Source organism: Crotalus tigris, unplaced genomic scaffold (assembly GCF_016545835.1).
Source record: "Crotalus tigris isolate CLP2741 ecotype Arizona unplaced genomic scaffold, ASM1654583v1 scf7180000018306.2785112, whole genome shotgun sequence".
NCBI lineage: Eukaryota > Metazoa > Chordata > Lepidosauria > Squamata > Viperidae > Crotalus > Crotalus tigris.
Genome location: NW_024096934.1, coordinates 964,583 through 984,196, shown reverse-complemented (window position 1 = coordinate 984,196; position 19,614 = coordinate 964,583). Strand labels below are relative to the sequence as shown.

At 46.8% G+C, this 19,614-nt stretch overlaps 1 protein-coding gene and 1 long non-coding RNA gene across 8 annotated transcripts in view; one reads left to right on the top strand and one right to left on the bottom strand.

Moving 5' to 3' along the window:
- Nucleotides 1–689: 689 nt before the first annotated feature.
- On the top strand, nt 690–5,191 carry LOC120310981. Its single transcript, XR_005557502.1, has 2 exons — nt 690–2,134; nt 2,225–5,191. It is a non-coding gene; the product is annotated as an uncharacterized LOC120310981 (long non-coding RNA).
- A 95-nt stretch (nt 5,192–5,286) lies between these two features.
- Nucleotides 5,287–19,614, bottom strand: part of USP32 (ubiquitin specific peptidase 32) — a 218,904-nt gene continuing 204,576 nt past the window's right edge. For all 7 annotated transcript variants that reach the window (XM_039350009.1, XM_039350012.1, XM_039350010.1 and 4 more), the window contains 7 exons: nt 18,812–18,898; nt 17,901–18,021; nt 15,522–15,713; nt 12,346–12,643; nt 9,049–9,479; nt 7,248–7,340; nt 5,287–5,667 (listed from right to left, as the gene is read on the bottom strand). In XM_039350009.1, the coding sequence (XP_039205943.1) occupies nt 5,494–5,667; nt 7,248–7,340; nt 9,049–9,479; nt 12,346–12,643; nt 15,522–15,713; nt 17,901–18,021; nt 18,812–18,898 (1,396 nt within the window). In that variant the 3' untranslated portion in view covers nt 5,287–5,493. The remainder of the gene's footprint in view (nt 5,668–7,247; nt 7,341–9,048; nt 9,480–12,345; nt 12,644–15,521; nt 15,714–17,900; nt 18,022–18,811; nt 18,899–19,614) is intronic.

The window sequence follows — 19,614 nt, the reverse complement described above, 5'->3', positions numbered from 1 at the left end:
GTCATGAATCTAACAACAAACTTTGGGGAAAAGTTTGGAAATAAATGCTGCCACCCGTTGGCTGCACAGTTCATAAATGAAATAAGTACTAGACATTCATTTCTTTTACTCACGTGATCACTATTTGTTAAAATGTATTATATTTTTAATTACTATTATTGCTGTTACGGTTTTATCATTTCAATGTCTACCGGTTTTAATGTTTCAAAATGTTCCTGTTGGCTGATCAAAAAGCACAGCTGGTTGGGTGGCAAAATGGACACGTCTCCCTTGCCAACGGTCATCATTCAGACGTGTTATTTTGCTTTTTGAAAGAAAATGAATGGAAAGGCCACACACCCAGGCATACACACTGCTACCCCAAAAGCACTTAAAATGAACTCTGCTATGTTCTTTATTATTTTTAAAGTGCAAATAAAAATTACAACCATTTCCTTAGTGACGAAAGTTACAACGGCACTGAAAAAAGTTGTCTCAGGACCATTTTTTCACACTTAACCACCACTGCAGCATCCCCATGGTCACGTGATCAAAATCCAGACGTTTGGCAACTGGCTCCTATTTATGACGGTTGCAGTGTCCCCTGGGATCACGTGATCACATTTTGAGAATCTCTTGACAAGCAAACTCAATGGGGCAAAACTCGTAAAATGGGGCAAAACTCACTTAGCAACCGTCTTGCTGAGCCACGGAAATTTTGGGCTCAATTGTGCTGGTAAGGTAAGGACTACCTGTACATAAATTGAATTGTATTGAATTGAATGAATGAATTGAATGAATGACAAGATTTGCTTTTTGAGTAACTCTCAACGGTTCCAATGATGAATCTATCGATAGGACGAGTTGCATCCACAGTATTTAATTTGTTTGAATAATATACTTACAGATAGACAAGTTCACTCCATATACAGTTACTTGGGCTTTTTTTTTTTTAATACAGTTCATATCCCAATACATTAATACTTTTTTTTTCTTTAAATTATTTACACAGTACTTATGTACACGGTCTTTCTAAATTCAGTGCATTGTCAATAAGTTTTATAAAATAATTTACAGAGCGAATATAGTTAAACAATTTTAACTTAAAAGTGTTTTTCCTATTAAATTTAGGAATTAATTTAACCTTTTTTCTTAAAAAGAAATTAATCATTACAACCGATGTAACAAAGCATGGCAGATTATTTAAAGACGACGCGAGTTGATCATGCTGTGGTTGGGGACTTAAGTGAAACCGCTTCGAAAGAAAGGAAGAGGTGAGCGAGAAGAATCTTCAAAGAGAGATAGAGGTTGACGTCCCCTCCCGTTTTTAAAGTAGGGGTTTTCTCCATGCTCAGAGAGGTCAAGAAAATGGACATAGGGCAGGGATAGGCAATCTTGGCTCTTTTATGACTCGTGGACTTCAACTCCCAGAATTCCTGAGCCGGCATGGCTCAGCTTGGAAACCTCTCCCTTTCTCCTCAGCATGGCTGGCTCAGGAATTCTGGGAGTTGAAGTCCACGAGTCATAAAAGAGCCAAGGTTGCCGATCCCTGACATAGGGGATAATAAGTTGTTTAAAATCTCTTCCCGCCTCCAGGATTTGGCTACCCCACTAGGGACATCACAGCTGATAGGCTTCAAATCTTGTCTTCAACAAGATGCTGGCTTTTTTTTTTTTTTTTTTGGCAAAAGGGGAACGTTGCACTATTAATCACACAACCGAGATTGGTTTTCAGTAGCTATTCTGGAATACACTTTCCTGAAGGCCTCATCCACACAGTCGGGAATTATGGGAGCTTATAGGAGATTATGGTGGCCTGTTTCTACACGACAAGCTAAGAGACACTAGGCCTTTTTTTTTCTCCTTAGAGTGAGCCACGACCTTCTGCCATTCTTAAAGCAGAAGACCTGGGTTTGAAATGACCCCCATCTGCAACATTCATACCCGTGCGCACACTAATGGGAGTGACAAGGTGTCCCGCTCAGCAACCACTGGATGATGGTTCCACGTCACTCGGGTGGGTAAGATCCTCAGTGCATGGCTGAGTTGCTCGGACACAAATAGTTGGGTGTTTCAAAGCAATCAAAAGACTGAACAACTGTCAGCGGTTGTGTTCTCCAGCAGTGTTTCGCAGCCTCGGGCGACTTGAAGATGGGTGGACTTCAACTCCCAGAATTCCCCAGCCAGCATGGCTGGCTGGGGGATTCTGGGAGTTGAAGTCCACCCATCTTCGAGTTGCTGAGAGGTAAACACTGTTCTATTAGCCCACCAAAGCACGGGCTAAAAGTCTACTTAAACCCTACAATCCTCCTCTTCTGTCTACATTTACCAAACTCCCTAAAAGAGACCTAATCCTCCTTTCTAACGGGGGGGGGTTTAGAGGAATGAAGCCACAATGCCCTGGAATGGCCAGGAAATGGTATTAGGAAAAAAGGGAGTTTTGAAAAGTCTTCTGTAAACTCTGCAGTTGGAAGAAGACAGCCTGATGCAGAAAAAAGCTAAGCCATTTTGCTTGGGGGGAAGGAAACGAGGGAACAATAGCACGGAAATTAGCTAAAAGAAATAATGTGAATTTTTATTGGGTTCTCAATAAGGGAAGGGTTGACAGGGACCGGTTCAAAGAACAGGGGAGGGCTGAGCTGATCGTGTGTGTTCCTCTTCAAGAAGGCAGAATAAAACCCTGCATACAGATAAGAAATCTAAGCTTGTTAGGAGGCAAATTGCTTATTGACTTCTCTCTGCTATATTAAAGGTTTTATTTTGCACAGAGAAGTCACTTCTTCAACTAGATCCTTCTTTCCAACATTTTAGCAGCACGATTGGTCTCCAAATTGGTGACAAAACTCACCTTGGCTGCTCTTTTAAAATCTCATTGTATCACTAACAGCTGGTTCAAAGGCTTCCTTTATGAAGACATGTGGATTTCATCCTAACCTCTGATTAACCTTATTTAATCATCTGATTGGGACTGGTGAGAAATAAGGGGGTCTGATTTAGGGCCTGGCTTAGTAAATGCCGATTTAGGAAGGATTTTCCATCAAATTCTCAACAGAGCTGGACTGAAAACGGGAACACCGCTGCGGCTCCCTCATTATCCTGCTCCCTCAATCCATTTCCATTTAGGAAGCTGGAAATGGCCACCAATTTAATTCCTTCCTTCATTTTATTATTAAATTTATGCAGCCACCCATTTCACTGCTCTGACTCTGGCTGACCTACAAGATTTATTACAATAGAAGGGGAATCTCCATCAAGAAATGGTTAAAGTAAAGGCTACTCCCCCCCCCCCAAAAAAAACCCCACATGCCTAAAATGGATTTGAAGTATAAATATTCCTTCTGGAGACAATGTTGGATGATCAAAGGTGCAGCCAATTGGATTGGCAAAACGGATACCTCTCTGTTGCCGACAGTCATCATTCAGACGTGTTATTTGGCTTTTTGAAAAAAATGAACGGAAAGGACACACACCCAGGCATACACTCAGCTATCCCAAAAGCACTTGAAATGAACTCTGGTGTGTTATTATTATTATTTTTTAAAGTGCAAATAAAAACAATCATGACTAGCCCTCCAGTCAAGGAAGACCCCTCAAAAGGTCTGCCACAAATGTAGGATTGGTGTTAGAAGTGTTGAAGAAGGGGGCCATTGATCTTGCAATCCATCTCCATTGTGAGGGGCAGCCACTTGGGGGTCCAAAAAAACAAGATGATGGCTGCCCCTGCCATTCTGAAGCCCCATCTCTTGCATACATGTGATACAAGATTTAAAAAAAAAGAGTAGGGCTTGGATCAGTCACCGACACCATCTTGAACTTTTTGACCACTACCCGCCTTCAGAGACATCCTTGAGTATAGCCCTGCTTTGGGTACACATTTCTCATCAGCCATCACTGATACACTGTCGGCTCAAACACACAACCAGGTTCTGTTGTCTTTGGGATTTAAAGGCTGGGTTAAACTGCATTAGGTTGGATTGAATTGAGTTGCATTGGGTTGGGTTGGGTTAAGTTGCTTTGAGTTGGGTTGGGTTGAGTTGCATTGGGTTGGGCTGGATTAAGATGCTTTGAGTTGAGTTGGGTTGAGTTGCATTGGGTTGAACTGGATTAGGTTGGACTGGGTTGGGTTGCATTGGGTTGAGTTGAGTTGAGTTGCATTAGGCTGGATTGGGTTGGGTTGAGTTGCATTGGGTTGGATTGGGTTGAGATGCATTGGGTTGGGTTGGGTTAAGTTGCTTTGAGTTGGGTTGGGTTGAGTTGGATTGCACTGGGTTGAGTTACATTAGGTTGGATTGGGTTGAATGGCATTGGGTTGGTTAAGTTGCTTTGACTTGGGTTGGGTTGCATTGGGTTGAACTAGATTAGGTTGGATTGGGTTGGGTTGGGTTGCACTAAATTGGGAAATAGATTTCTGTTTTGATTATCCCAGGCTCAACAATGATCAGATCAATACACTAAAAAATCAGGAGCTAGTTTCTTTTGAATGAAGGTTATAAGATGAGGAGACAGCTTAACCACAAAGAGAAAATATTTTCAGAACCAGGGCAGATTTCTTACCCCAAGTACCCTCTAGTAAACGGAGAAAACACTTGGTTCCTAGAACATCCCAATCCATCCAAAGTGGAGATGAATACAAATAATTAGCCCACTCACTGCCCCCAGCAACAGCCTGGAACTGTCTCAGCTTCCAGTCTTTCAGCCATTTTAAGGACCAAAAGGCTGCTGGAGCTGCTCTGAATCCTCTCTGAAAGCCAACAGGGTTGGAACAATTCCACAAGGTCAAAAAAATAGGAAACTTTATTCTCAAGGCGACGGGAAGGGCTGCTAATGAATACATCAACTGAGAAAGTGAACAGCGGGTTAAACAGGGCAAGTTTGGGGGGACTTTCCTGCAGTTTGTGCCTGCCATCTGTGTATGCCTCTTCTCCTTGCGGAAATGGAATAAAACTTCAGAAAAAGGAGGTAGAAATTTCATGTTGTCAGACAACACTACAAGTTTATCATCGGAAATTGGAAGAGAGCTTCCACAAAAATTATTTCTCTCCCCAACCCCAACTCACTTCAGACGTCTCTAAGAGCAAATTGGTAAAAGGAAAGAACAGACTACGGCTATCCTGGCTCTTAATTGGATGATCAAAAACTTTAAATGCATCTAGTCTTAGTTTGCTGAGGTCAAGCCAGTTTAAAGGCTGAAGGCAAAATAAAACAATTTAACCAATGGGCGTTCCCCCACCCTCTGGACATGGAGCAAGAGATGGGAAACCAAAGCAAATGCCATCCGATATATGCTCGTTTTAATTAGGGCTTCTCTTTCTCCCCCTGTTTTTTTTTTGTTTTGTTTGTTTGTTTTTCTTTAGTTGTGCTTTCAAGTCACAGGGGGGGAAATAAAAAATAAAATAAAATAAAATAAAAACTACAGCTAGCTCTTCTGCTCGGTTAAAACCGTATTTCCTTTTTTTTCTTGCCAGCCTCGTGGTGCAATTACCCTCGGACCAACCTTTACAAACCCGTTTTTGTTCATTGCAAGACACAGTACTTTTTGTAATCGGACTCAAAATCTTCATCCATGCTACTGGTATCCGCCATATTCTTGCCCTCAATCTTTGGCAAAAATTGTGCATAGTCCACTCCTTGCTGTTCGTAGAAAAGGATGTAGGCAGAATCTGTGTCGATTTCGTCGGTATGCAATTCCTGAATGATGGAGGTGGAGGAGGAGGAGGAGGAGGAGGAGGAGAAGGAGAAGAAGAGGCGCTCATTACTCCAAAATTTAAAATTTACAAAAATGCTGAGACCTGTTGAAACTCTTGTCCTAATACTACTGGAGACTGTTTGGCATCAGGGAGGCTGGTATAGCAGCTTATTATAAGGACACTGCAGGAATTAGCAACTTTAGTCTAGTTAGTTAAGGGCACCCAGCTAGAAACTGGGATACTAAGTGTTCTACTCCAACCTTAGACATGAAAGTCAGCTGAGTGACTTTGGGCCAATCAACAGGAGACAGTGAGTTCTAGTCCTGCCTTAGACATGAAAGTCAGCTGGGTGACTGTGGGCCAATGACCAGGAGATGGTGAGTTCTAGTCCTGCCTTAGACATGAAAGCCAGTTGGGTGTCTTTGGGCCAATCAACAGGAGATGGTGAGTTCTAGTCCTGCCTTAGACATGAAAGCCAGTTGGGTGATTGTGGGCCAATCAACAGGAGACAGTGAGTTCTAGTCCTACCTTAGGCATGAAAGCCAGCTGGTGACTTTGGGCCAATGACCAGCAGACAGTGAGTTCTAGTCCTGCCTTAGACATGTAAGCCAGTTGGCAGTGACTATGGGCCAATCACCAGGAGGCAGTGAGTTCTAGTCCCACCTTAAGTATGAAAGCCAGCTGGGTGACTTTGGGTCAGTCTCTCTCTCTCTCTCTCAGCTCAACTCACGTCACAGAGTGGTTGTTGTGGGGAAAATAGGAGGAGGAAGGTGTGTGTTGGACATGTTCATCACTTTGAGTTATTTGTAAAAAATAATAAGGTGGGATATAAACAAACAAATAAACAAATCCTCTTGGAAATCTCGGAAAATGGCAGGATGCAGAATAATAACACTGATACATCCCCTGGAAGAACGCCCAGACCCAGCTAAGAGGTCTGGAATATCCTAAAGGAGCAACAAAATTACCTTAAGTACAGAGATGGGGAACGGCCCTTTTATGACTCGTGGACTTCAACTCCCAGAATTTCTGAGTCAGCCATGCTGAGGAGAAATGGAGAGGTTTCCAAGCTGAGCCATGCTGGCTCAGGAATTCTGGAAGTTGAAGTCCATGAGTCATTAAAGAGCCAAGGTTCCCTCCCCCTGGCCTAGATCAGTAGTAGGCAACCTTGGCTCTTTTGTGACTCGTGGACTTCAACTCCCAGAATTCTTGAGCCAGCCACGCTGAGGAGAAATGGAGAGGTTTCTATTCTGAGCCACGCTGGCTCAGGAATTCTGGGAGTTGATGTCCACGAGTCATAAAAGGGCCCTGGTTCCCCACCCCTCATCTAGGCCAATATGTCTCAAATCCACAAGGGGACACCACCAACTTCCAAAATGGAACAACGCAACTGGAAGACAGCATCATCTACCTCCAAGTCTCTGGAGACCGACAATTGACCGGCATCCAGAAACAGGCTGGGCCAAAGTAAATCGTTGTTAGCATCCAATGTCCTCAAATTTCGATAGCTAATTTCCTATGGAACGGAAGTTCTGCCTCGGCCTTTTCTGTCCTTCCCCTCCAGCCAGCCAAGTGGTTTACCTTACAGCTGCTGTCGTTGTAACAATACCATTTGTCGTTTGGGTTTTTGGCATAGGTGACGTAGTGACCTCCTCCCATAATTCCTGAATGGCACTGGAAGAGAAGAGACCGGAAGACGCCAAGGTTATCCCATTGATTCAAGGCCTCCATCCTTAATTAACCCGGTGCGACGGGAGAGATACCACTTTAGAAGGCGGTACAGGTAGTCCTCAACTTACAACCACAACGGAGCCCCCAAATTTCTGTCGTTCAGTGAATTTTGCCTCAACTTGACGAGTTCCCTTGTCACAGTTGCTAAGCCAAACACTGCGGTTTGTTAAGTTGATAACACAGTTGTTAAGTGAATGTTGGCTTCCCCATTGACTTTGCTTGTCAGGTGATCACGTGACCCCCCCCCCCGAACACGGCAACTGTCATAAATGTGAGACGGTTGCCAAGCATCCGAATTTTGATCATGTGACCATGGGGATGCTGCCATGGTCGTAAGAGTGAAAAATGGCCGTAAGTCCCTTTTTTCAGTGCCGTTGTAACTTCGAGCGGTTACTAAATGAACGGTTGTAAGTCGAGGACTGTTATCTTCTCCAAGGTGCTTTTCCCAAAAGGCCATTGGACTTTCTTGAGTTATTTTCTTTCTTTCTTTGAAAACCTTTCGCTTCCGATCCAAGAAGCTGCTTCGGTTCTTCTTGGATGAGAACTGAAACGTCTTCAAGGGGAAAAAACCCCCAAGAAAGTCCAATTGCCTTTTGGAAAGTATCTGTTCTGTCCCAGCCTGTGTGAGTCCTGGTTAAGTTCACAAAGAGAAACCCCTCTTCCAACAAGCAGGCTGGAACTGCAGGAAAAAACCAAAAACCCCTTTTATTATTCACAGACCTGAGTCAATTTCCAAAGCAAACAAAACACAGTCCACAGAAACTCAATTGCCTTCAGCAACCAGCATCTCCCAACACCTTCCCTTTTACTTTGCAGCCAAGGCATGGCTTCCTAATGCCTTCTCCTTTGCCTTTGGAGCCGCCCCATTGCATTCCTCTGTCCTACTCGCTTCTCGTGCATCCTGGATATCTCTCAGCTGTGATTCATCACTGTTCAACTCGGACTCCCAGCACAGCTGTGTCTCAGCCTGAGCGCCAGTAGAGGGGCCAGGCGTCTCGTCAGACTGTAAGTCTTGGAGCTCCTCAGAGCCTCCTCTGACTCCAATGTCACTCCAGGCCCCTCCTCCTTATCTGAGTCCTCAGACTCAGCTGCCGGATCCACAGGCTGGCGAGGAATCACAACAGTATCTTTGGGACAAACATGACCTGGATGATTGAGAATCTCCATAGACCTTGCGTCTTCTCACTTTTATGCATTTCAAAAGTTCCTCAAGACCCAGCAGCCTTCAACAAACCTGCTGACCAGTAGGCAAAGAACGGCCTTGATGAGCAAGAGCGCTTGGAGAGATGGTCTTCCAGCAGCTGAGTGATGCTGGAGAAGACCTGCCTCCAGAAGCGGTGAATGCTGAATCCCCAAGGTTAAGAAATACCACACCGTTAATCATACAGAAAGGGCAGATTGACTAACTGCAAAACCGGACAGAAAACCCATTCCTTGTATCCCGATCGGCTGATAGAAATAATTATGACGACTAAATCTGGATAGAAACTGCTGGACCCTCTACCCTTCCTTTTGGGGTGCTTTAAGTGCACCCCTCTGATAACCCATTTGGGTCTTTCATGCAACGGCTCGGCCTAAATCTCAGCTGGGAAAAAAAACCCCACCTGATCCGAGGCTTCATCCAGATGGCCACTGTTGCTTTGATACTTACCGAAATTGCATATAAGTTGTAAATGGGATTAATACAGATTTCTCCTCTTTGGTCATCGGCCAGTTCCTCTTCCCGGCGGGCTTCCAGTGGACCGTTGAGACTGTGGTTGCTGGGGGAGCTCAGCTTGCAAAGGTATCCGTTGGTTAGCTGCCCCTCATTGTCCTGAGCAGCCACCGGTTCGCCTGAACCGTCCCCCAAATTCTGCTGCTGCTCTCTCCCCGGGGAGTCAAGCGTGGCCTTTGGATCTGGCTGGGTACCGTTCTCACGACTTGCGTCCAGGTTTTCTTTACTGCTCGACAGTTTGTTTTTACATAGCTGGGGGAGCCGAAGGCGCCCCTTACTTCTGCCCGTAGTCCTGGGGCTACTGGTGGGACTCAGGTTTTTACCTGTCGAAGAGCTGGACGTGCACTTCCTCGTGGAGGACGGTGACGCTGGAAAGAAAGAGACGGGTGAGTGCTTTGCAGATGAATCAAGTGTTTTCCAACCTTGGCTACTTTTAAGAGGTGTGGACATCCACTCCCAGAATTCCTCAGCCAGCCATGCTGGCTGAGGAATTCTGGGAGTTGAAGTCCACGCCTCAGAAACTGGCCAAGGTTGAGAAACACTGAAATAAATCAATCCTCCTCACCTTGATAACAAGCAACAACAGCTTCTTATTAGGTAAGACTTATTAGGTAAGGCTGCAAAAAACCCAATCAGGCTGGTTGCTTTCTCTTATCTCAAGCTACCTCACAGGGCTGTTATAGAGAAAAAGGAATACCTTGAGATAATTTTGTACCCTGCCTTTATTATTTTTTAGAAATAACTCCAAGCTGCAAACATCTCCAACATACTTTCCCCCTCCTATTTTCCTCACAACAAGATCCCTGTGAGGTGGGTCGGATTGAGAGCAAGTGACTGGCCCAAGGTCACCCAGCTGACTTCCATGCCTAAGGCGGGACTAGAACTCACCTTCTCCTGGTGACTGGTCCAAAATCACCCAGCTGGCTTTCATGGCAAAGGTGGAATTAGAACTGGGGTCTCCGGGTTTCTAGCTGGTGCCTTAACCACTAGGCCAGGGGTAGGTAGACTTATGAACTGTCACAAGTCAAGGACTATCTGTACCTTGAACTCTCAAGCTTCCTCCTTCTATAATATTCAAAATGGACAGTATTTAATATTTATGTCTTATGTATATGTAGGGGTGTGGGTTTATACCAGGGGTAGGCAACTTTGGCTCTTTTATGACTCGTGGACTTCAACTCCCAGAATTCCTGAGCCAGCCATGCTGAGGGGAAGGGAGAGGTTTCCAAGCTGAGCCATGCCGGCTCAGGAATTCTGGGAGCTGAAGTCCACATAAAAGAGCCAAGGTTGCCTACCCCTGCACTAGGCCAAACTGGCTCTCTTGTAGATTATTTTGAGTGTCCAGAGGAAAAGCGGGGTTTATCAGATAGATTAGATAGGTAAGTTGGTAGGTAGGTAGGAAGTAAAGAAGATGATCTTGTCAGATGAGTTGTATAAGTAAAACGAGTTGAAACGTTTTTTAAGTCCAGGATGTCCAAATAACTTGTGGAATTCGTTCGGACAGACACTTTCCTAATTCACTGATGTATAAGGAGGAGCACCTTCAGACCTTCACGATCCTGTTGTTATAGCTAATCTCCATACAAGCAGTGTTAGCTTTCCTGTGGGATTGTTGTCCTGCAATTTCTAAATAGATTGTTGGACCTACTTAGTGGGGCTGATGTGGATGGATTGACGGGTGGATGGACAGGAATTGGTTTGCTGGGTGCTCTCCTCTCTCCCTCCACGAGCGCAAAGAAGTCTCGTTGGGATCGTTTCAGTGGGATGTTTGGAGATCGTGTGGCTCCTTTCAATTTAGAGCAGTGGTAGCGAACCTATGGCACGGGTGCCAGAGGCGGCACTCAGAGCCCTCTCTGTGGGCACGCGCGCCGTTGCCCCAGTCCTAGGCCTTCAGCTGGGTTTTATAAAACCTTTTCGCTTTACGCCTCCACCTCCGTGTACAAAAAAAAGGTTCAATCAGTCAATTTCAACTTCTCGCAGGAAAAAAAAAAAGGTCTTGCAAAGTTGGAATTGATTGATTGAACTTTTTAGTCCCACCCAGTCTGCTGTTACCACCGCAGCCACACCCACCTAATGGGCCACACCCACCCAATGGGCCACACCCACCCGGGCCCCGATGATGCATAAGTGGGTTTTGGGTGGCAGTTTGGGCACTCAGTCTCTAAAAGGTTCGCCATCACTGATTTATGGAAAGGCCCTTGCTTTCACAAAAGAACATCAGTTTCCTCCAAAAGATGCACTTTTGGACTGGGTGGGCCTGGCACCCAAAGCTATAACTCATGCAGAGGCATAATGCACGCCCTCTAGTGGTCAATCCATATATTTACAACCTTTTTATGGCAGCCCCAGGTCTGTGTTGGTGTTCAGTTGCTAAGTCATGTCTGAATGTTCGCAATCTCATGGACCCCCCCACACACTGCAAGTCAATGATGTACATTAAATCCACCCCAAACAAACCCCTGTATGACTTAAGATAGTGTGTGAATGCAATCTCTGTGGCCTGTTCAACACACCCTGGCCAAAATAAGGAGAAACTTCCTGACAGTGAGAACAATTAACTCAGTGGAACAACCTGCCTCCAGAAGTGGTGAATGCACCAATGCTGGAAGTTTTTAAGAAGAGATTGGACAGCCATTTGTCTGAAATGGTATAGGGTTTCCTGCCTGAGCAGGGGGTTGGACTAGATGACCTCCAAGGTCCCTTCCAACTATTATTATTATTATTATTATTATTATTATTATTATTATTATTATTATTATTATTATTATTATTATGCAGTTCTGCTGTAAGTTGACTTCAAGAGTTGGGGTACAGGTAGTCCTTGCATTACAACAATTCATTTGGCAACTGTTTGATGCTACAATGGCTCTAACACAAGTGGCTTACAGCCAGTCCTCGTACTTATGCCTGTCATAGCATCCCCACAGTCAGGTGATCAAAATTCTGGCACTTGCAGCTTGCTGGGGGGTCATGTGACCTTCCCAGCCAGCTGCTGACTAGCAAAGACAACGGGGGAAGCAGGATTCCCTTAATGACCATCTGGTTCACTTAACAGCAGCAATCCATTTAACAACCGTCACAAAAGATTGTAAAATTGGGTGTGACTCATTTAACGACCGCCTTGTTGAGCAATAGAAATGGTCGTACATTGAGGACTTCTTGTAGATTCCCTTCCCCACGGGGTCCAAGCAACTCTTATTTAGCGCCCTGTGGGACAAGGCCTCGGTCTCCTACCTCTGACGTTATTTAAGATGCCCGAAGCGTTGAGGGAGGATGGGCTCCGGGTGAGGAGGACGTCTCCCTCCCCGGCCACAGTGCCGCCCCGCTGCTCCGCTCTCTGAGATTCCTCTGGCACTATCAACAGCTCCGTGGGATCGTCAGCCTGCGGCGTCAGCAGCTTTGGCGGCCAACAGCTCGGATCTCGCGGCATGAGGAAGGCACTTGGGTCAAAGCTCTCCCGAGGAAACTTGACAATTTTTTGGGACTTTATCCAGCGGCCGTTGACAAACTGGAAGCGCTTTAAGTGAATGATCTGGAGCAAGACAAGCAAGAGAGGAGTCGGCTGGGGGCTCCCTTGCTCAAATAATCCAACCCTGGCAAGCCTTGTGGACTTCAATTCCCATAATCCCCTAGCCAGCCAACATGTCTGGCAGAGGTGTCCAAACTTGGCAACTTTAAGACTTGTGGACTTCAATTCCCAGAATTCTCCAGCCAGCCAGCATGGCTGTTCTATCCCAGCCTATAGCCGTCCTTGTTAAAGACACAAGGACCAAACCCCTGTTGGTAAAATAGGCTGGAGACTTTAAAACAAAACAAACCCCTTTTAATATGGGTGAGAAACTTGCCAAATAGTCCAAAACACAAACAGCAAAACTCAATCCAAATGAAGGAACTAGTCCACAGGAAACACGATGCAAACAGAAGAGAAGTCACAAGCAAGATGAACAGACCAGGATCCAAAGAAGTACTTTGCAAACGGTTGCCTTCAGCAACCAGCACCGCCCACACCTCCTCTTTTTATACAGCAGTCCCAAGGCGTTGCCTCTCAGTGCCTTCTCCTTTTACCCTGGAGTTGCCGTATTGACTGCTGCTGATTTACTCTCGCTAATTGACGACGTGTGCGTGCATCGATTAGCATGTCCATCAGGTGTGAGTCCTCTGAGTCTGACTCATTCTCCTCATACAGTTGAGCTTCATCAGGAACACGACTGGAGGGCCCAGGCTCTGCATCAAACCGTGAGTCCTGTAATTCATCAGAGCCTCCCTCTGCCCCTGATGGCCCTTCAAATGCCTCCTCCACCTCCTCCTCAGATTCCTCAGACTCAGCTGTTGGGAGCACAGGCTGGCACGGAATCACAATAATGGCTAGCATCTATAGCAGAGGTGTCCATCTTGGCAACTTTAAGACTTGTGGACTTCAATTCCCAGAATTCTTCAGTCGGCCAGCATGGCTAGCATCTATGGCAGAGGTGTCCAACCTTGGCAACTTTAAGACTTGTGGACTTCCTTTCTCAGAATTCTGGGAGTTGAAGTCCACAGGTTGTAGGGTTGCCAAGGTTGGACACCTCTGGTTTAGAGGTTTGCTAGGCCCTTTTGGCATTACAGCTGGTCGCTGAATTACAATTGATTGCTTAGTGACTGTTCAAAGTTATGGCAGACACCCCCCCCCAAAGGTTCTTACAACCTGGTTCCTATGACTGTATTTCACTCAGCAATCAGCCTACATTTGCAGGTCTTTTCAATAGCAATAGCAATCCGAGTTTACATCATTTTGGGGGGTGATTTACAATGTCAGCACTATTTGCATATGGCCTCCAACAATCTGGATTCTCATTTTACTGACCATGGAAGGAGGGAAGGCTGAGTCAACCTTGAGTTGGTCAGGATCGAACTGCTGGCAGCGGGCAGAGTTAGCCTGCAATGCTGCATTCTAACTATTGCAACTCCTTTGCGGCAATCAGCTGTCACATTATCAGAGTTTATGTTTTCGCTTTTCAGCAAAAGCACCCCATAGCAAACAGTGGGTTTGCTTAGTGACTGAGATGTTTGCTTAATAGTGGTGGATTCGTTTAGCGACTGCCACGAAAAGGAACACAAAATTGGGTTGATCACATGATGACTTATTTTACAACTGTAATGGGCAGTCTTCAGTACAGTCATAAATGATATAATCTGTGGATCCTTCATGGATAGATGGATGAATGGAAGAAAGGAAGGAAGGGAGGGAGGGAGGGAGGAGGAGGAAAATGTAGGCAGGGAAGGGAAGGAAGAGGAGAGGGGAGGAAAATATAGGAAGGGAAGGGAAAAGGAAAATGTAGGAAAGGAAGGGAAGGGAAGGAAGAGGAGAGGGGATGAGTGGAGAGAAGAAAATGTAGGAAGGGAAGGGAAAGGAAGGAAGAGGAGTGGAGAGGAGAGGAAAATGTAGGAAAGGAAGGGAAGAGAAGGAAGAGGAGAGGAGAGGGGAGGAGTGGAGTGGAGCGAAGAGGAAAATGTAGGAAGGGAAGGGAAGGAAGAGGAGAGGGGAGGAGTGGAGTGGAGTGGAGCGAAGAGGAAAATGTAGGAAGGGAAGGGAAGGAAGAGGAGAGGAGTGGAGAGGAGAGGAAAATGTAGGAAAGGAAGGGAAGGGAAGGGAAGGAAGAGGAGAGGGGAGGGGAGGAGTGGAGAGGAGAATGTAGGAAGGGAAGGGAAAAGGAAAATGTAGGAAAGGAAGGGAAGGGAAGGAAGAGGAGAGGGGAGGAGTGGAGAGGAGAGGAAAATGTAGGAAGGGAAGGGAAAGGAAGGAAGAGGAGAGGAGTGGAGAGGAAAATGTAGGAAAGGAAGGGAAGAGAAGGAAGAGGAGAGGGGAGGAATGGAGTGGAAAATGTAGGAAGGGAAGGGAAAGGAAGGAAGGAAGAGGAGAGGAGTGGAGAGGAAAATGTAGGAAAGGAAGGGAAGAGAAGGAAGAGGAGAGGAGAGGGGAGGAGTGAGTGGAGAGGAAAATGTAGGAAAGGAAGGGAAGAGAAGGAAGAGGAGAGGAGTGGAGAGGAGAGGAAAATGTAGGAAAGGAAGGGAAGAGAAGGAAGAGGAGAGGAGAGGAATGGAGAGGAGAGGAGAGGAAAATGTAGGAAAGGAAGGGAAGAGAAGGAAGAGGAGAGGAGAGGAAAATGTAGGAAGAGAAGGGAAAAGGAAAATGTAGGAAAGGAAGGAAAGGGAAGGAAGAGGAGAGGGGAAGAAAGGAAAATGTAGTAAGGGAAGGGAAATGTAGTAAGGGAAGGGAAGGAAAATGTAGGAAGGGAAGGGGAAAGGAAAATGTAGGAAAGGAAGGGAAGGAAAATGTAGGAAGGAAAAGGAAAAGAAAAAGACAGTCCTTGTCAGAAACCTCCTCAGCGTGGCCTGGCTGAAGGCAGAAAAGAGACAACCTGCCGGCCTACCAGGATTGGGGGAAGCCTCCACAGGTCCAGCTTCTTGGTGGCCAGGCAGTGGGTCCTGCACTTTGAACAATAGTACATTTCATCTTCGCCCAGCTCTTCCTCACTGGTGAAGGCCCGCAAGCAGCTGTCCAGGTTGATGGGCTCGGCCTGAGCCCGCTGGCTCTGCTCCACGCTTCTGTGCTCCTCTGCTATCTAAAGACAGGAAGGAAGCCGAAGGGTGAGAGAGCTTTCTGGAGCCCCCACCCCTTTCTTCTGATCCACATGCAGAATAACACACCACTCCACAGGGGTCCTTGGGGAGGAAAACCTTATTTCGGAGATCCCTAACTTTGGCAACTTGACAATTTGTGTCCCAAGGAGGCTTTTGCATGAGGCAACTGGACTTCCTTGTTTTTCTTTGAAGACGTTTCTCATCCAAGAAGCTTCTTCGGCTCTGACTGCACGGTGGGGAATGGAAGGGTTTTTATACTCCTTGCAGACAGCTGGTGATTTGCATCCTTTTAGAACAGTGGTGGCGAACCTATGGCACGCGTGCCAGAGGCGGCACTCAGAGCCCTCTCTGTGGGCACGCGCGCCATGCCCCAGAGATGGCAACTGTCCCTCTTCAACCAGCCGCCTGCTAATTCATCGAGGTCCCACATGGCTGGATGCATCCCAGCACCCATGTGCTCGCTGGCCTTTGTGTGGAGGGGCCGATGGTGTCAGGCAGCAGCCACCCCGGGCCTTGCCTCCCCTTGCCCTGTGACAATGGCACCCCCGCCCTGCCTCACCTTGCCTCGCCTCACCCCGCAGGACGAGCCTCCTGTCCACCACCCCACCTGCCAGAGACCCCCTGGATCTCCCCCAACCCTGCCCGCCCCCCACAGGCGTCCCTCCCCACAAGCAACATTGAGGTGATTATGCCCACCTTGGCCACACTCACCCAATCTGCCGTGACTACCACAGCCACGCCCACCCAGTGGGCCACGCCCACCTGGCACCCGGTGATAAATAAGTGGGTTTTGGGTTGCAGTTTGCACTCGGTCTCTAAAAGGTTCGCCATCACTGTTTTAGAAAGTCGTTCAGGCAACCTGGTGGTTTATCTGTGACCTCAGGATCACCTGAGTAGTGCAAAATCCAAAATGTGGACTTTGGACAGAGAGGACCGCTGGTTTGAAAGAGAGGGTCAAAGGGGCCATCTAGGTCAAGACTGAACAGCCCTCCCTCAACAGAGGGGGAGGGACATGACATCGTCTATCTCCAGTCTACAACACGGTCCTTTCAGCGGTTCCAAGAAGGCTCCACACACATTTGCACCACTCAGGTGACCCTGAGGACGCAGACAAACCTCCAGGTGGCCTCAACGACTCTCTAAAAGAATGCAAATGACCAGCTGCCTGCAAGAGTATAAATCCTTCCACCATCCAGTCAGAGCTGAAGAAGCTTCTTGGATGAGAAGCAAAACACCTTCAAGGAAAAACAAAGAAAGCCCAGTTGCCTCATGAAAAGCACCTTTGGGACAACCATGAACTGGATGACTGAGAATCTCCATGGACATTTATGACTTGTGGACTTCAGTTCCATACTGGCTGAGGAATTCTGAGAGCTGAAGTCCACAAGTCATAAAGTTGACAAGTTGGAAAGAGAGAGAGAGAGAATCTCTCAGGATATATCTAGCAGTTACAGCAAGATTCCATCAGGGTAGGCAACCTTGGCTCTTTTATGACTCGTGGACTTCAACTCCCAGAATTCCTGAGCCAGCCAAGCTGAGGAGAAAGGGAGAGGATTCCATGCTGAGCCATGCTGGCTCAGGAATTCTGGGAGTTGAAGTCCACAAGTCATAAAAGAGCCAAGGTTGCCTACTGCTGCATGAGGCGTAAGCAAATAAAGAATTGGACACAAACTGGATTTCAGTGTGTGGTCTCTGGGTTTGAGCCCAGCAAAGCAAACCTATACAGGAAGTCCTCAATTTATAACCATTCATCCAGTGACCTTTCAAAGTTACAATGGAACCAGGAAAAAAAAAAGGAACTTATGACTGTTTTTACGACCATCGCAGCATTCCTTGGGTGACGTGATCTAAATTCAGATGCTTCGCACCTGGAATGTATTTATGAAGGTTGGAGGATTCTGGGATCACGTGATTCTCCTTATGCAATCTTCTGACGAACCAAGTCAATAAGGGGGCCTGATTTGCTTAACAACCATGTTACTAACAGCCACAGGGATTCATTTAAGATCTGCGGCCAGAACGGTCGTAAAGTGGGGCAAAGTTAACATCTGTCTGGCTTAGCAATGGAAATGCTGGGCTCCCTTGTGGTTGTTAAGCCGAGGACTATCCGTGTGCCACCACAAGAAGGAAAAGGCCTGGGATTACACCGCAGGCTGTGGTTTCTTTACCCGTTCTTGTGAGGTCTGGTAGCGGAGATGAAGCGCGGTGGGGTCCCAGTCGACAGCAAGGTTTGCATTCCCCATCAGCGCTCGCTCTTCGGTGCAATCGATTTTACACCCGTAGCAAAACCTAAATGGGAGGTGGAGACGGCCAGAGACGGTGAACGCCGGGCAAGAGAGGAACCGTATTCCTGCAATGGGACTGGCCCCTCCCACTTACACCAGCAGGAGGGGCAAACTCTGGACCCCGTCAGTCAAGGAATTCCGGCTGGTGGGGTCCAAGAGAAGAGCCTTTTTGGCTGTGGCTCCCGCCCTCTGGAACATGGTGCCCCTCGAGGCGGGACCCGCCCCTCCTGCCTTCCGGAAAGGCCTGTAAACCTGGCTCTGCCAATTGTCTGGGGCCCTGATTGGGCCATTAACGGATTAAAAGAAGACTCCCCCTCTCTCCTGTTATATATTGATTCTTTCCTTAGCTTTTTTTTTGTTAATTTTAATGTTAATAGTGTTTTAATATTTTATATTTTATATTGTTATTTTTTTATGTGAGTAAGCCACTCAGAGTCACCTAATACAGCAATGAGAGGCATATAAATTTATAGATGGATGGATGATAGGGGTAGGTAGGTAGGTGGATGGGTGATAGGGATGAATGGATGAATGGGTAGGTGAGTAGGGAGGGAGGGAGGTGGGTGGATGGATGGATGGACGGACAGACAGACAGACGGACGGATGGATGGATGGATAGATGGATGGATAGGCAGGCAGACAGACAAGTGGGTGGATGGATGAGATAGATAGATAGATAGATAGATAGATAGATAGATAGATAGATAGATAGACAGACAGACAGACATACAGACAGACGGCAGACAGACAGAGGGGTAAGAGAGGGAGAAGAGATCAAACCCAGCAAAGCTCACCTGTACCAGGGGCACCAGGCACAGGAGTTGCCATCTTTCTGAACCACCCGAAGGGTGAAGGGGTACTGATATCCCAAGCTGTCATCGCTAAGGAAAACACACAAACACACACATCATTATTTCTCACGTGTAAAGACTCTTCAGATTTTATTTCTGCGGCTGTTCACTGATCTTTTAAGCCTTGAGGGGGGGGGGAACTGGCAAACCTGGGACTCCTTTCAAGAATCCTCAACGCAGGCTTTTGACAAGCTGATTGGTTTTTGATTCAGTCCCATTTGGTTTGGACGAAAGCTGAAAACAGATTATCCCCCATAGCCCTGCAGACCTGTCCAGGGCCACAATAATCATCAAGAGCAGAGGTTCCCCAACCTTTTGAGCACCAGGGACCAGTTCTATGGAGAAAGGTTTTTCCGTGGACCGGAAGGGGTGTGGTTTTGTGTGCGACCTGCATCCCATGGATGGGGCTTTGCTTGTTTGTGCAGACTGGTTGCTGGCAGGCCGCAGCCCGGGGTTGGGGACCCCTGATCAAGAGTGTTTAATCCAGGGGTGGGGAACCGTGGGCCTTTAATGACTTTTGGACTTCAGCTCCCAGCTGGCTCAGGAATTCTGGGAGTTGAAGTGCACAAGTCATAAAAGGGCCGTGGTTTCCCAGCCCTGGTTTAACCTATGCCGTTTTCTGATGCAGGTTTTGTTTTTTTTGTTTTTTTTTGCTATTACAGCAACAAGTGTTGGCAGATTGCCGGTCCGCTAGCCAACGTTCTTCTAGGTCAGTGGTTCTCAACCTTTTTAATGCCGTGACCCCC